This window comes from Antechinus flavipes, chromosome 4 (assembly GCF_016432865.1).
Source record: "Antechinus flavipes isolate AdamAnt ecotype Samford, QLD, Australia chromosome 4, AdamAnt_v2, whole genome shotgun sequence".
Classification (NCBI taxonomy): Eukaryota; Metazoa; Chordata; class Mammalia; order Dasyuromorphia; family Dasyuridae; genus Antechinus; species Antechinus flavipes.
Window position 1 is genome coordinate 411,953,463 of NC_067401.1, and position 14,960 is coordinate 411,968,422.

At 33.5% G+C, this 14,960-nt stretch overlaps 1 protein-coding gene across 1 annotated transcript in view; it reads right to left on the minus strand.

Annotated features, from left to right (window-relative positions):
- LAMC1 (laminin subunit gamma 1) overlaps positions 1–14,960 on the minus strand; it is a 141,434-nt gene that overhangs the window by 24,589 nt on the left and 101,885 nt on the right. The window contains exons 12-18 of the mRNA XM_051998810.1: positions 14,550–14,771; positions 14,245–14,433; positions 10,050–10,295; positions 9,030–9,183; positions 8,234–8,376; positions 7,206–7,384; positions 6,785–6,941 (exon numbers count right to left, since the gene is read on the minus strand). Coding sequence (XP_051854770.1) covers positions 6,785–6,941; positions 7,206–7,384; positions 8,234–8,376; positions 9,030–9,183; positions 10,050–10,295; positions 14,245–14,433; positions 14,550–14,771 — 1,290 coding nt within the window. The remainder of the gene's footprint in view (positions 1–6,784; positions 6,942–7,205; positions 7,385–8,233; positions 8,377–9,029; positions 9,184–10,049; positions 10,296–14,244; positions 14,434–14,549; positions 14,772–14,960) is intronic.

Genomic DNA, 14,960 nt, shown 5'->3' on the forward strand with positions numbered 1-14,960 from the left:
TTATTTAAAAATTTTCAGAGGAGTTCTAGGGAGAGTTCAGGGGAGTTGCTGGCTTTTTTCTGCCATTTTGGCTCTGCCACCTGATAATTCTAATAAAAATGTCTAATAAAAATAATAAAAAAAAAATTCACTGAGACACAACTGAGCTGGTATTTCAAAGTGAACAACATCTTACTTTAATTTGTTGATCTTTAAGCCCATTCTAAGATATAACTGCTATCATAAATACAAACATATTAACTGAAGATATCATCAATCATCAATCAATAGGGCACATCTTCAAGATTATGCAATTCCAAGTTGGCAAATCATATGATATTTTAAAATCAATGTTGCATTTTTTTCCTAATTCTTTTGATTTAATTTTTTCTTTGTGGAATATGTAGTGGTTGTTTTTTTTTAAAAAATCTTTGTCTATTAATTCTTGACTCTACAGAAAACACTTCAACTGAACCCTGAAGAGCACTTCAATCTCTTGTCCTCTTACCCCCAGTCACTCCGTTATATTACAACTCTCAGACACTGCACCACCGAACTTCTCTATTCTTACTTAAATGCTATTTAATATCACTGGATTAAGTTATACAACTTTTCCTAAGTGGATCCCCTTACAAATTCATACTATCTAATCTCAACTTGGCTCTCACTACTACATGGCAATCTTTTTATTCTTCCACAATTGATAATCATAGTGCAAATGTTCTCTCTTCTCTTTTCCTCCTATACCACTTGCTTTGTATCTTTTATTTGATTGAAAAAAATGAGATCATCTGTTATCCACTACCTAATTCACTTCTCAAATCACCACTATTCTTCTTTTCTCTAGTTTAGCCTCCTATATGTTTCTCTAAAGATACTGCTACCTTCCTTCCAGGCACCTAGCATTCATTGCTTCAAACTGTCTTCATTAAAAAAGACTGGTGGCCATCTTGTAAGGTAGCCCATTCTACTTTGAGACACAGCTCTAATTATTAGGATGCATTTCGTTACATCATTTCTAAATTTTCCTCTTTGTAACTTGAGCCAAATGATTCTAGTTCTGCCTTGAGGCTACATAGAAAAATATAATCTTTCTTTTCCATGAGACTTCCTCCCTCTCATCTCACACACACCTCACCAGTTTTCACATCTTGTCAATTCTATCTCTACAACAGCTCTCAAGTATCCTACTTCAGGCCTCATAACATCTCACCAGGAATAGGACAAGAACTGCCTATCTGGTCTCCCTACTTCAGTCTTCCCTCCCGCCAATCCATTCTCCACACAGCTACCAAGTTAATCCTCCCAAAGCACAAATCTGACCATGGCACATCAAAACCTTAGGGGATTTCCTATTTTGTACAGGATAATACACAAATTCTTCAATTTGGTATATAAAGATTTCCACAATATGGTTAACACCTACCTTTCTAAATATTTCAAATTATTCCCTTTCCCATAATCTATGTTCCAGCTAAAAGTGGTCTCCTAGTTTTGTTTTTTTTCCAAATTAAATATATCTTCAAATTATTCCCTTTCCCATAATCTATGTTCCAGCTAAAGTGGTCTCCTAGTTTTTTTTTTCCAAATTAAATATATCTTCTTTTATTATCTCTGTTCCATGGTAGAAGAATTTCATGCCTGAATTGAATTCCCTTTTCACCTGTCTTTCAGACAGATCTTTCTATTCCTTTTTCTTATCCCTCTACTACCCCCACTCCTTTTCTCTCCATCCCTTCAAATGAGAATGTTTTATTTCCCTCAGTAAATTCTTTGAACGTAAGGATTGCTTTATTTTGTCTTAGAATCTCTAACACTTTGCACACAATAACTATTTAATTAATTCAGGGGTTGGTTGAAATGAATCAACTTGGTACATATTTCTGGTGTCATAAAGAGTTATAAATGAATAAAAATCTGCCATATACTATGAATATTAAAAATTTCACATTAAATTGGGGCATACCAAGAAATAAGGACCACAAAGTAAATTGTTTATTTATATTCAGAACTTATAATAGCATTATGCTCATATCACATTTTCTACATTTTAGAGATTTTTAAAAATATGCTGGGCAGAGCCAAGATGAACAGAGGTGTGGGAAGTAAAGAACTCTGGGAATTAAAAAAAAAAAATTTGGTCTCAAGGAGTTGAGACCAAATTTTCAGCATAAGTTTCTTGCCATACTTTGAAATTGGCAAAAAAAAAAAAAAAAAAGGTTTAGATGTTAAGATACTCTGATTAGGCCCAAGAAAATATGACTGGTTATAACACCACTAAACATTAGAATGATTGCCAACAAGTTGGAAAATCTCCTTTTCTCTCAAGATAACTCTTAAAAATAAGTTATCCTATCATGCTGAGGTAGTTCTTCTGGAAAAAGTAAGTCTAGAAGCAAGGGTAGAGGAAGCATAGGATCCAGACTTATGCTATTACTTCTAAGGTTTAGTTATTCAATACAGGTTTTTTTTTTTCATATTTTTAGGATAGAAGGAAATAAAAAGTAAACACGATTACTTTCAATTTTAAAAGATGAAAGAAATATTCTTTTGTAAAATCCTGTGATTTTCATACTGATCAGAGAAATACAAATTAAGACAACTTTGAGGCACCACTACACATCTCTCACATTGGCTAAGATGACAGAAAAAGATAATGATAAATGTTAGAGGAGACATTGATAAATGATCCAACCATTCTGAAGAGCAATTTGGAACTATGTCTAAAGGGCTATCAAACTGTGCATATCCTCTGATCCAGCAGTATCTCTACTAGATCTGTATCCCAGAATACATATGTGCAAAAATGTCTATAGCAGCCATTTTTGTAGTGGCAAGAAACTGGAAACTGAGTGGAAGCCCATTAGTTGGAGAATGACTGAATAAGTTATGGTATATGAATATTATGGAATATTATTGTTCTGTAAGAAAAGCTCAGCAGGATGATTTCAGAAAGGCCTGGAGAGAATTACATGAACTAATAATGCTAAGTAAAGTGAGTAGAACCAAGAGAATATTGTATACAGCAACAATAAGATTATGCAAAAATCAATTCTGATGCACAGGCTCTTTTCAAAAAATGAGGCGATTCAGATCAATTCCTACAAATTTGTGGAGAGTCATCTGCATCCAGAAAAAGACTGTTGAGACTGAATGTATATCACAACATAGTATTTTTACTTTTGTTGTTGTTGTTTGCTTACTTTTTATTTTATCATTTTTTCCCTTTTTGATCTGATTTTTCTTGTGCAGCATAATAAATGTGGAAATATGTATAGAAGAATTGTACATGTTTAACATATATTGGATTGTTAACTGTCATGGGGAGGTGATGGGGGAAGAGAGGGAGAAAAATTTGGAATACAAAGTTTTAGACGTGTGAATGTTGAAAACTACCTGTGCATATATTTTGATAATAAAAAGCTATTATTTAAAATTTTAAAAAAATAAAAATTCTATGATTTTCACTTGAACAGTTAGGAATGGTTCCACTCATCTCAGAACTACGAAGCTTTCATCAGCCACTCTAACCCAACTGTCAGAGCCATCTTAGGATGTTCACCAACCAGGGAATTTGCTATGAAAGAGATGGAATACTGCTGCTTTCAAATACTACACTTCTTAAAACTTTCTTGCTTCTCTTCAACCAACAAAATGAGTTAGTCAATCAAGCGAAAATAAATAGAATTCAGGTCTCTGTACTGTAAGCAGGCATGGAGAAGTATCTGTTATAAAAGGAATAATGACAACAAACTTCCCTTCCAAGACTATAAAAAGTGATGTTTGTATCAAGCTAAGCAATTATGATGGCAAGATCTAGAGTCGCATCACAAATGAATACCTCAAAAAGGTAACATTCTTTTAAATAAAATATTTTCTTAAATGCAAGAAACACAAGTAGAACAGAGTACACTTGTGTATTTTTGTTGCTGTTTGCTTGCTTTTTATTTTCTTTATCTTTTTTTCCCTTTTTGATCTGATTTGATCTGATACACTTTTTTTTAAAGTGGAACAGAAAGCATTTGTTAAAATCATTCCGTTTTTAAGTCTTAAAACTAGAAACAAGCCATATAACAAAATGAAAAGCTGCAGTCAAACTAGGCCAATGACCTATTAACTTTTTTAAGTTTCTAAAAATGAATCTTATAAAACAGTTTCTGGGCACTTATACAAAAAACAAACTGGCCAAAGCCAATAATAAAATTCTCTTGCCAGAAATGTTCTATCTACTCCTAAATCCCTAACAAATTCAGTCACTAGGTTCAACTAAAGTACAAAAGAACACAGCTGAGCCTTGCAATGGGACCAGCAGGTTTATAAGTAATATATTTACAGGGCGTGAAAGTAAACTATTTTCTATAGGGATGTCCTTTCTTAGTTCCCTGCTTTTTTATTGCACTTCCTCACCTACTAACCTACAAAGAGATTCCAAAAGCTTTGCCTTTCAGGAAAAAGATAATCCCTCTAAGAAAAAAGCCTGAGCACTACTTCAATAATGGAAATTATTTCTAAATGATAATGACAATGATGACATCTTAAATGGGGTGCTTCTTTAGATTTTACAGAGCATTTTTAAATACCATCTAACTACAACTTTATGAAGTAAACAGGGTAGGTATTACTATCCTTGTTTTTTAAATGAAGAAACCTAGGCTGAACAAAGTTAAATCATTTGCCTCAAGTCATACAGCCAATTAATGGCATTCAGGCCTCAAAATAGACTTCTGACTAATTCCTGAACACTTCCTCTGTGCTACTATACTCAATAGATGAAATGTAGTTTTGAATGCTACAGATCAATTCTACCTCTTCTATTTTGCTTTAACTTAAAGAAAGTGAAACAAAAACACTAAATTCTACACCTCTAGACTAATCTTGAAGAATCAACTTATAAGTTACCTTTCCCCCTCCCTCCATTTGGGTCAAAATTAGTGACTCCTCTCAAAGGAAATGCTTCAGTAAATTTTCAGTAAGATTTACCTAACTTAAAAAAATTTCTAAATAAACTTCCTAATAATTAGAATAAGTCAAAGGGATGGCTTGAAAAGGTACCAGAGAAGAAGTGATGCCTTTCTGATCTCATTTTTTGGAGATGTAAAAAGGATTCTTGGTCAGATGCAAACTGATCCAAATTGCTTCTGGAGTCCCTACTAACTGAGAAATTTAGTGATTTGAACACTTTTGCTGAGAAAAGTGTTAAGATGATGACTAAATTGATATCAGATTGGGCACTGTAAGATACCAATACATGTTCATACCTGTATAATTTAACTAATAACTTTTGCTCAGTTCCCCAAGTATATTACTTCTTTGTGTATCCTCCATTTCTCTGAAAACATAAGAATTTCCATTTCCAGTAATCTCCCCTAATTACATGTTCACAATCCTAAAAATTCTTATCACTTCCCCTCTTTACTCCATTCTGAATATCTGCAGTATCTAATAGAGCTGGTAATAATACTCTAAATACCTGATGGAACTTCAGTATGAAATTCTTTATATTAGAGACCAGAAACACACAGTAAATGCTTAACAGATGTTGGATTACTAAACAAATTCAAAATAGTAATTTACATTAATTTTAAAAATTCTAAATTGTTTATCTAGTGCACAAAGAATGACAGGTAATCATGTTAGAAATAGATATTATTTAGTTACTGCTATTCTGACAAGAAATTTGCTCTGATTTATTCCAAAGAGATGCCAACTGCTCATAGGTACATAATAGATAATCATTCACATGTAGAACTATAATGGTTTATTTACAAATGGTTATGCTTTAGCTGAAAATGATAGATGGGGCCTTTCCAAGCTCAAGAAAAATTTAACTCAACGCTTTAAAAACAGTGAATTTAAAAACAGCTGTTTCCATTAAGCAAAGTGGTACATCTCTGTAAATCCTTGCTATTGGAGAAGTTAGCACTGGTGGACCATATGAACTCAAGAGTTCTGGGCTGCAATTGGGATAAATCAATAGAATGGCCATATTAAATTTAACACACCAATATGCACTACCAGACTGAAAAAATAGGGAGATAATACCTCAAAAAATAAAAATAGCAGATTCTTTTTAAAAATCAACGAAACTATTTTACTGCATTACATTTTTATCCTTTAATTTGATTTTAATTTCAAAGCTTTTAATTCTTTAGATTTATCCATCTAGAGACTTGCTAGCCAATGTCAAAAAGGACCAATTTCTACAACTTACAATATGTAAGCAACAGAAAAGCTAGTACTGATTCATTAATTTTAGCTGTTTCTTCAATGCATAGAGAATAAAAAAAAATCAAAACAGAAAGCAACTATATGTACAAAAATATTTATAGCAGCTCTGTGTGTGTGTGTGTGTGTGTGAGATGGCGAATGATTGAAAATTGAAGGGATGTCCATCAACTGGAGAATGGCTGAACAAGCTGTAGTATATGATTGTTATGGAGTATTATTGTGCTATAAGAAATGATAAGCAGGATGTTCCTCAGAAAAACCTGGAAAAGCTTATATGAGTGAGACAAAGTGATATGAGTACAACCAGGAGAGCATTATGAACAGTAACAATGAAATATATAACCTATATTAAATTGCTTGGCTTTTCAGTGACGGGAGTGGGAAAATAGGGAGGAAATTTGAAACTCAAATTTTTTTTAAATGTTTAAAAAATTTTACACATAATTGGAGAAAAATAAAATATTTTTTAAAACTTTGACTATTAAATTTATGAAATTCATAATACAATATATTAGCCATGGGTAATAATTGCATTAATCAATTGACCAGTCCAATGGAAGATAACAGTAATACCTACCTTTGATGTCCTGGGCCTCACGTAGTAGGTCCATAACATCTCTCTCAGCTGCCTTCAGTCTGTCCTCAAAAGCTTGATCTGTGACTGTTTCATCTCCAGTTCCAAGGTTTGCTATAATGTTCTCTAACTCCTGGAGCTTCACTCGATGCTCAGCGACCTTAATAAAGTGAAGGAAGAAATGAGGGCACAGATAAAATGCTTACTCAGGCCTGCTCCCAAAAATATTCCTGAAAAGACAGGATTCCAGCTAGTGTTTACTCCTTCCTTAGCAGGTACATAACAGATAAAAACACAGACCAAAATTACATGTAATCTACAACCTACTGGTGTATCTTTTTGCCTTTAGCAGTATGCCAAAAAAGTTTAGATATTTTTCTACCTTAAGTGGTCCTAGTTTTAAAAAAGCATAGCTAAGTCTTACTTTATCTTTCACTAGTCTGTAACATGCAGGACACTCCTGACAGCCAGGCCAAGACCTATTATAGAAATAATTTTCTTCACACTGGTCACAGCGATTTCCCACAAAACCTTCCTTGCATTCACAACGACCATCATCTTTGCACTGGAGTGAAAGCGACCCCTCAGGGTGACAGTCACATGCTGCAGAGAAAAAAGAAAATCACAATCAAAACAGGACTAAGGAAGGAAGTAGCACTCTCTCTAAACCGTATATTGCTTATCAAGAAACTGCACCATTATCGCAGCCACTGCCTACACAGTGCAGATGTGCACAAAAACTTTTAGAACAAAAATAAAGTTTAATGTAGGATGTGCCCCATAAGGTACATTAAATGGTAACTTAGGATGATGAAAATCATTCCATCAAATGCTTTTTACCTTGAGCAGTGAACTCTATCCTCATAATTCCTCTGCTTTCAATGTTTCCTCATTAAGAAGCCAGAAAACCCAAAATAAAATGAAGTTATGGCATGATTTTATGGTATGTTTACTAATGTTATTCCTTGGTGTAAATCAATAACATTTAACACTCCATAGAAGAAATATAAGAATTTAGGAAGCAGAAAACTGATGTACACTGGGGCTTGATTGCAAGGAAAGAAAGATTTTTATAATTAGATCTGCTCTCCCAAAGAATTAGAACTTAGAAACAACTGCTATAAACAAATCAACAAAAAAGGTCCAGTGAATATCTAAAGAGAGGTAGATTAATCAAAGGTTTAATTTACTGGATAAAAAGCAAAAATTGCCACCTACAAATAATGTAGTAAAACAAATAGAAGAAACAAATAAAACAGATTACCAAGTTCATCTTTTAAACTCTCTAGACTGCTAAGAATAGGCTATATAATCATGCATCTAGGGATGATCTTAGTAAATTATTGTATCTGTAAGGCAATAAGCCACAGAGATGGAGACCCATCCAAGACCTGAGATTAGATTTAAAGAATGGGATAAGATGCTTCAAGTGCTGGGCTACCAGTCTCTTACGTTTGCAGCCCTCGGGTCCAAAGCCAAAGTGGTTGGGCTCACACTGCTCACAGCGCTGGCCAGTGATGCCCGGCTGACATTCACACTGTCCAGTACGTATGTCACACTGGCCATTGGTGGAACCGAGAGCATGACAGTTACATCTGAAAATGAAACAGAAAACAATCTTGTTTCAGATAGAACACAGACTTTGAACAAACAATTTTCTAAGTAAAGATAAGAATTGTCCTTTTCTATTATGAAAGGATAAATACCACTGACTAGGAGTTGTTTCAATATGTAAAAAGTAGGACTCAAGTTTTAATGAGTCTATCCAAAATTTTTTTACCCTACCACAACTTTGACCTTCACTCTGTCAAAGTGATATGTGGACTCTTTCATTTTTCTCACTGTTAAGTATAGCTCCCTTAAAAAGGAAGATAACATAGCCAATCAACATGCCTTGTAGAGTAGAAACTAAATAGACATTGATGGCTCCAATTAAATATCATTTCTGTGTATTCACTTATAAATCATCATCTCTAAAACACAGGAAAAAATGATATAACTAAGGGATGATGATAACAATTAGCATTTATTTTTATCATTTCTTATGATCCTCACAACAGTCCTATGAGGTAAAGTACTCTTCTTTATCCCCTTTTTATAGATCAGGAAAGGAGGCTGAGCCATAAGTGCTCAAAATTCTACAGTCAATAAGTGTTCCAGAACAGGATTTGAACTCGGGGCCTCCTAAATCCAAGCCCAGTGCCTAAATCACTGCACCCCACTGTCTGTGCAAAGGGATCAGCATTACCTCTCACATCCTCGTCCACTCTGTAGGTTATAGAATCCAGGATCACAGATGCTGCAATCTCTCTCAGTGACGTGAGGGAGGCATTCACACTGACCTGTTACTTGATTACAAGTAGTCTGTTGATTCACAGTACCATAAGGATTACAACTACAAGCTGAGAGAGAGAAAAAATTGCAGATTAATTGGAGAAAATGCTGATAAGAGGGCCTACATATAATCTCTTTTATGTGAATATTATATCATCTTCAAAAGACTATTCTTTCCCCTATTTTCTTGCCACATGATTTACTGCTGTGCATGTATTTGCTGCCTACAAATTCTAAACCTAGCACAATTTCCAGTTGAAACTGTTTTCAAATCCATATTTGCCACTGGTATCTAGTAGTGTAAAGATATCAGAAAGTATATCTATCAAGTCCCCTAAAGCCCTACTCATCATCCCTTTGGCTTCCCAAATGAAACACTCCTTACTCCCTCAATTTAGCTACCACTCACTACCCTTTATTTACTGTCTCCTCCTCTGAAAACTGTAAGGTCCTTGAAGGTAAGGAGGAATGTATTGCTTTTGAATTTGTATGAATTGTATTAATTAAATTATAAATTACATATAATACAAAATAGTATATTTTGTATTTGTATAAATTTCCTTTCTTCCCTTCTCTTGATAAATTCATCACAGAGTTGTCCAACACCATTTGTATACAATGAAATATAATACTCAAGATGGCAGAGAAAGGAGAGTAAACATTTATACAGCTCTTCCTATGTGTCAAATGCTATGCTAATTGCTTTACAATTTTTGTCTAATTTGATCTCTCAACAACAACCCTGGCAGGTAGGCCCTGTTACCAAGGCTAAAAGCAGCTAAGTGAATTATCCAAGGTCACATCGCTAATAAGTGTCTGAAGTTGCATTTGAACTCAGGTCCTCCTGACTTTGGGCCAAGCACTGTGTCACTGGCTCCGGAAACTGAATCCCTTGATGCATAATGTCACTAGGTTCTAAGTCAAAAACTATTACCTTTGCACTTGTCTGCTGGATTGGGGGCTAGGGGATTCCCAAAAAACCCATCTCTGCAGCGGTCACAATAAAAGCCAGCAGTGTTATAGATACACTTTAAGCACTCTCCAGTTAATCTGTTACAATTCCCAACTGCATTGGGATCAATGTTGTCACTACATTGACAAAGTCGGCAAAGTCTTGTGGGGCCATTTTCTCCAAGTGGATCTCCAAAGTAGCCATCATCACAAAGTTCACATCTTTTACCTGCAAAGCAAAAAAATCAATATTAGAGATTAAAATAAGGACAAAAACAAAGTCACTGGATAATTCTCAGGTTTCCCTTGCCAAATGGCTATTAATTATTATGATCCAATTTTATGATCATAGGCTATTGGATAAAAGGCGCCTAGGACATATTAAGCTCACTGAATTCTGTCAATTATACTAGTGATAATGAAAGGATTCATACCAAATAGCCAGAGAGAAGCTTTAGTTCTTCACAGGAGTACCCTAAGCTATAATTACAGAACAAGGACATTTTTAAAAGAGCCCTGAAGGTCTAGAATAGTGGTTTCCAAAGTGCATACACAAGATATTCTACTGTGATGTGGTAAAATAACAGAAATTCCATTACTTTTAACTGAAAATTTAAAAAAGCACCTAAGTTTTATTAAGTATGTGTGTCAAATATTCCTATGTAGAATAGAATCAGAACCTCCATTTCATTTGTCAGTCACATACCCTGTGAGATATGTGAGACTGTCAAATGGCATTCTTATTTCTTCATTTTCTTTGAGCATACGGCAATATATTATAGCTTAGGTATGCCCAGCTAAGTATATTTATAAACCATATTATCTAGTTTTTGCTAACTTTCACAAAATGGGCAAGTAGCTTAAAAAGATTCCTCTTGAAGGAACCACGAATTATTGAAATTATGACAATATTAAAGATATACACACAAGTTAACAAGAAAGTAGCAGAAATGATAATACAAGCTCTGTTCAGCCACATTACGAGGCAAAAACATCAACAACTTAATTATATTTGATGAGAAGGCAGTCCCCAAATTTGAAATAATTAAAATTTGGAACAGGATTTATAACAGCAAGGAATAACGATAAACTTCAACCCAAGTATAAACTATGCCTTGAGATATTATTTAATAATAGTATGAAAACATCACAATTAACAAGATTTTAAAACTAAACTTTTGTTCTCAAAAAGATTGTCACCTATAAAATTCTCATTACTTTTGCACTTAAATTTGAAATCAGAATCTCCTATTGTACACTACTATCTTTCAAAGAATCTCATTGGTTTTTGAACCCACTTATTTAAAAAAAAAAAAAAAAAAAAGCCCTTCTCTTTAGTTCATAAGATCCACAGAGACAATGCAATTTGATGCAAATTAAACAGAAACTTCTGCCTGACCAGTGGATGGGGTAGAAAAATGAGTATCAGGACAGAGTAAGAACAATTACTGACACACTTCTTATTTTTGTTTTTGTACATTTTTAAAATAATTAATTTCTTTAATTAAGACAGTCACTAAAACCAAGTATCAAAATAAAGTGAATATAAAACTAGACTTCCGAATAGCTGTATCTATCATGAGATGTTAAAGAGTTTTAAAATTAATGAAGCACACTAAAAGCATTGATATTAATATTAAGGAAAATAATCTTCAAAATTTATAAAATAAAAATTATTTTAAATTATTCTTCATTTCATCATCCTTTTAAAATTGTGTGTATTAAAACATGTCCAATTTGAAATTTTCTTTTACTAATGGGATTTATGTTAAAAAAAAGACTTTCAAGAACACTATTTAGACCAAGGATGAGCAAATGATCACATATGGCTTTCTGTCTTTATTTTGTATGATGATGTAAAGTAAGGATAGTTTTTACATTTTTAAGGGAGGGGAAAAAATCAAAAGAATTATATTTCATCACATTAAAATTATACGAGTCAAATTTCAGTATTTGTAAATATAGTTTTATTGGCACAAAGTCATACTCATTTGTTTGCACTACAACATGTGGAACAATGACTTCATGCTACTTCTCAGTATGCTGAAAACTGCAAGTACCTCAATTATAACTCAACATTTCAGTACTATTTATATTGCTTTATGATGACATTTTGTTTTTTTAAATATCAGTCTATATCCATCATATCAAAATAAGAAGAAAAAGATAGAATGTTGAATGTTTAAAGCACAATAGAGTATGGATCATTTTGTTTTCAAAGAGGTAGCAAACTATTGTGTTTATTATGCAATGACACTATATCTATGCTAAAAGAATACACTATACATTATGAGACTAAGCACTCATGCTGATATATTCCTAACTACTCACAGGAGAGCAAGTCAGGAAAATTAGAAAATATAAAATGTAGTATCTCACCACAGCAGAATTTCTTGACAAAAATTTAAAAATGTGAAAATGAGTCTACAATCAGACCTTTTATATTATTCAAGCAAGAATTGTTTACTCATAATGAGTAAATTAAATATGTTTGATTGTAACAGCCAAAGAAATTTATCCAGAGAAAATAAACTTAAAAGCCTATTAACTTTTTGGCTCAATTAAAGTCAAGTATGTTTGTGGATCAGTTTTGGGCGATACCTAATTGTGTTAAAAAAAACATTTTCAAAGATCAAATACATAAAATTTCATTACAGATTGGTATTAACATATGAACATTTGCAACTGATTCTGATAATAGGGAACACTAACTTTAAATTCTAATTAAACAATACTACTCCCCCCCTCCCCCAAAAAAAGTTCCATTTCTCTCATTAGCAGATCTCTATTGCAAATTTTAAAAGTACTCAAGTATTATTATATTTTGAATTTTGACAATAAAAAAATTTGTGGAAATTTGTTTTCCTCCTTGTTATATAGCTATCTTCTCTAACTTGCCTATTGGCCCAGAAAGTCTATTTTACCTACTATCTAGACTTTAATAGAAAAAGTTTGTCAACTTCTGATCTAGCACCTCCTCTTATTTTCCAAAAGAGGACACCAATGTGGAAAGATATGATATAATTCACCCAAAGTGAGTCACAGAGTGAAAGAGATGTCAACAGGTCACAGGTCCTGGCTTCCAGGCCAATGGTCTTTCCACTACCAGGTTCATGCTGGGTTTATAAGTTCTCTTTGCAGCCTTCAGTCTCCAAAACCAAGCAGGTTAAAACAGGGAATACCCTTATGTTCATGGGGGAGAAGTCTCCTTAGACTATCCCATTCTTAGGCTCTTACTCTTCTGAATAAATATGCATTTTAATCTAAAATATCAGATTATGGCTTCTAAACAAAACAATGAAAATCAAATCAGGAAGAATTTAGAACAATAAGTGAGATACTTGCCAGCCAGAAAGGACTTAATTCTATTTTTAAGCCTGTATAAAACGTTTTTCTTTTTAGTGTTCAGAACAAGATGGAAAACAGAAATTTAAAATATTATATAAAGTTGCATTTTTTAAAAACATTTTTTATAAATGAGATCATCAATGATTTTCCTGAAGTAAGACTCAATTGACAGAAAATCAAGTCATTTTGTATTTGTATTCTTTTCTCTGATTTTCCATCTATACCAAACAAGATTTTGTCAAACACAAAAACAGTCTGGAGGGAGCCAAAAGTCTAGAGTCTAAACATTTCTAGAGAATTTCTCTACTAATGCAAGATTAAAATCGCCTGAAGAAATGAAGCAAGTAATTAATGAAGTCCCAGCATTCATTCTAGCAATTAGAAGCAATAGCTATGTCTAAAGATTCTAGTTAAACATATAATGGATTATTTGCCATCTAGGGAAGGAGGTAGGGAAAAGGGAGGAGAAAAAAACTTGGAACATTTCTTTTTTTTGCAAGGGTGAATGTTGAAAACTATCTAGGTATATGTTTTGAAAATAAAAAGTTTCATAAGAAATTTTAGTTAAAGTCTAAATTTTACAAAAATATATGAGATTATTACCTTTAATATAACTGAAGATGGCCTTTCTCATCTTGATATACTGAACACAAAGCTAATACAATGACTATTTACTTGCTATGGTATTACCTAACAGATTTAAAAATTGCTACAATATTCTTATAGATCCGGACAACTAAAATACTTAAAACAAAAAACTTCCAGATAAACTCATCAGCATCACTGTAAAGAAACAATCTCAGTGAAGACAGTTGAAAATGGAGAATTACCAGTGGTGCCAGTGGGACAATTGGTGCATACCACCTCCTTTGTCTTGGGAACAACTGCACAACTTGAGCCTCCTGGGCATGGACAAGGTTGACAATCAGAGGAAGTACCAGCTGTTGAATCTCCATAGTAGCCATCAACACACTTTTCACAGTGGGGACCAGCCGTATTATCTCTGCAGTTACAAACACCTATTTGAAATGAAAGGAATAAATAAATATACATAGTAAATAAAACCTCTCACCCTTGCTCATTTCTTTAAAAAAAAAAATTCAAAACTTATAGCAGCACCAGATGACATCCTTACCTGTCTCAGGATCACAAGTCTCACTATGTCCATTGCAAGTACAAAGCACACAAGGACTGTAAGGTCCAAGACTAGGTGTTTCCCTTTTGTATCCTGAGACACACAGTTGACAAAACTGCCCTCCATATCCCACAGGGCAGGTACAGGACTCTACCCAAACTGCAGGGACCCCAGGTCCACGCTGAGCACTTGCCAAAGTGACATCATCCAAATATCCAGCACCTATGTATGGATGTAAAACAAAACAATTTATAAACAATTAATAATAGTCATTGAGCTTTCATTGGATCATAAGACCTTGTAAGACCCTTAAGTCACTCCATCCACATACATGATAGCCCAAGAAAAGGCCATATAGAACATTATTATTGTCACTTCTATGGATAATGTGTATTACACAAAAATATTTTA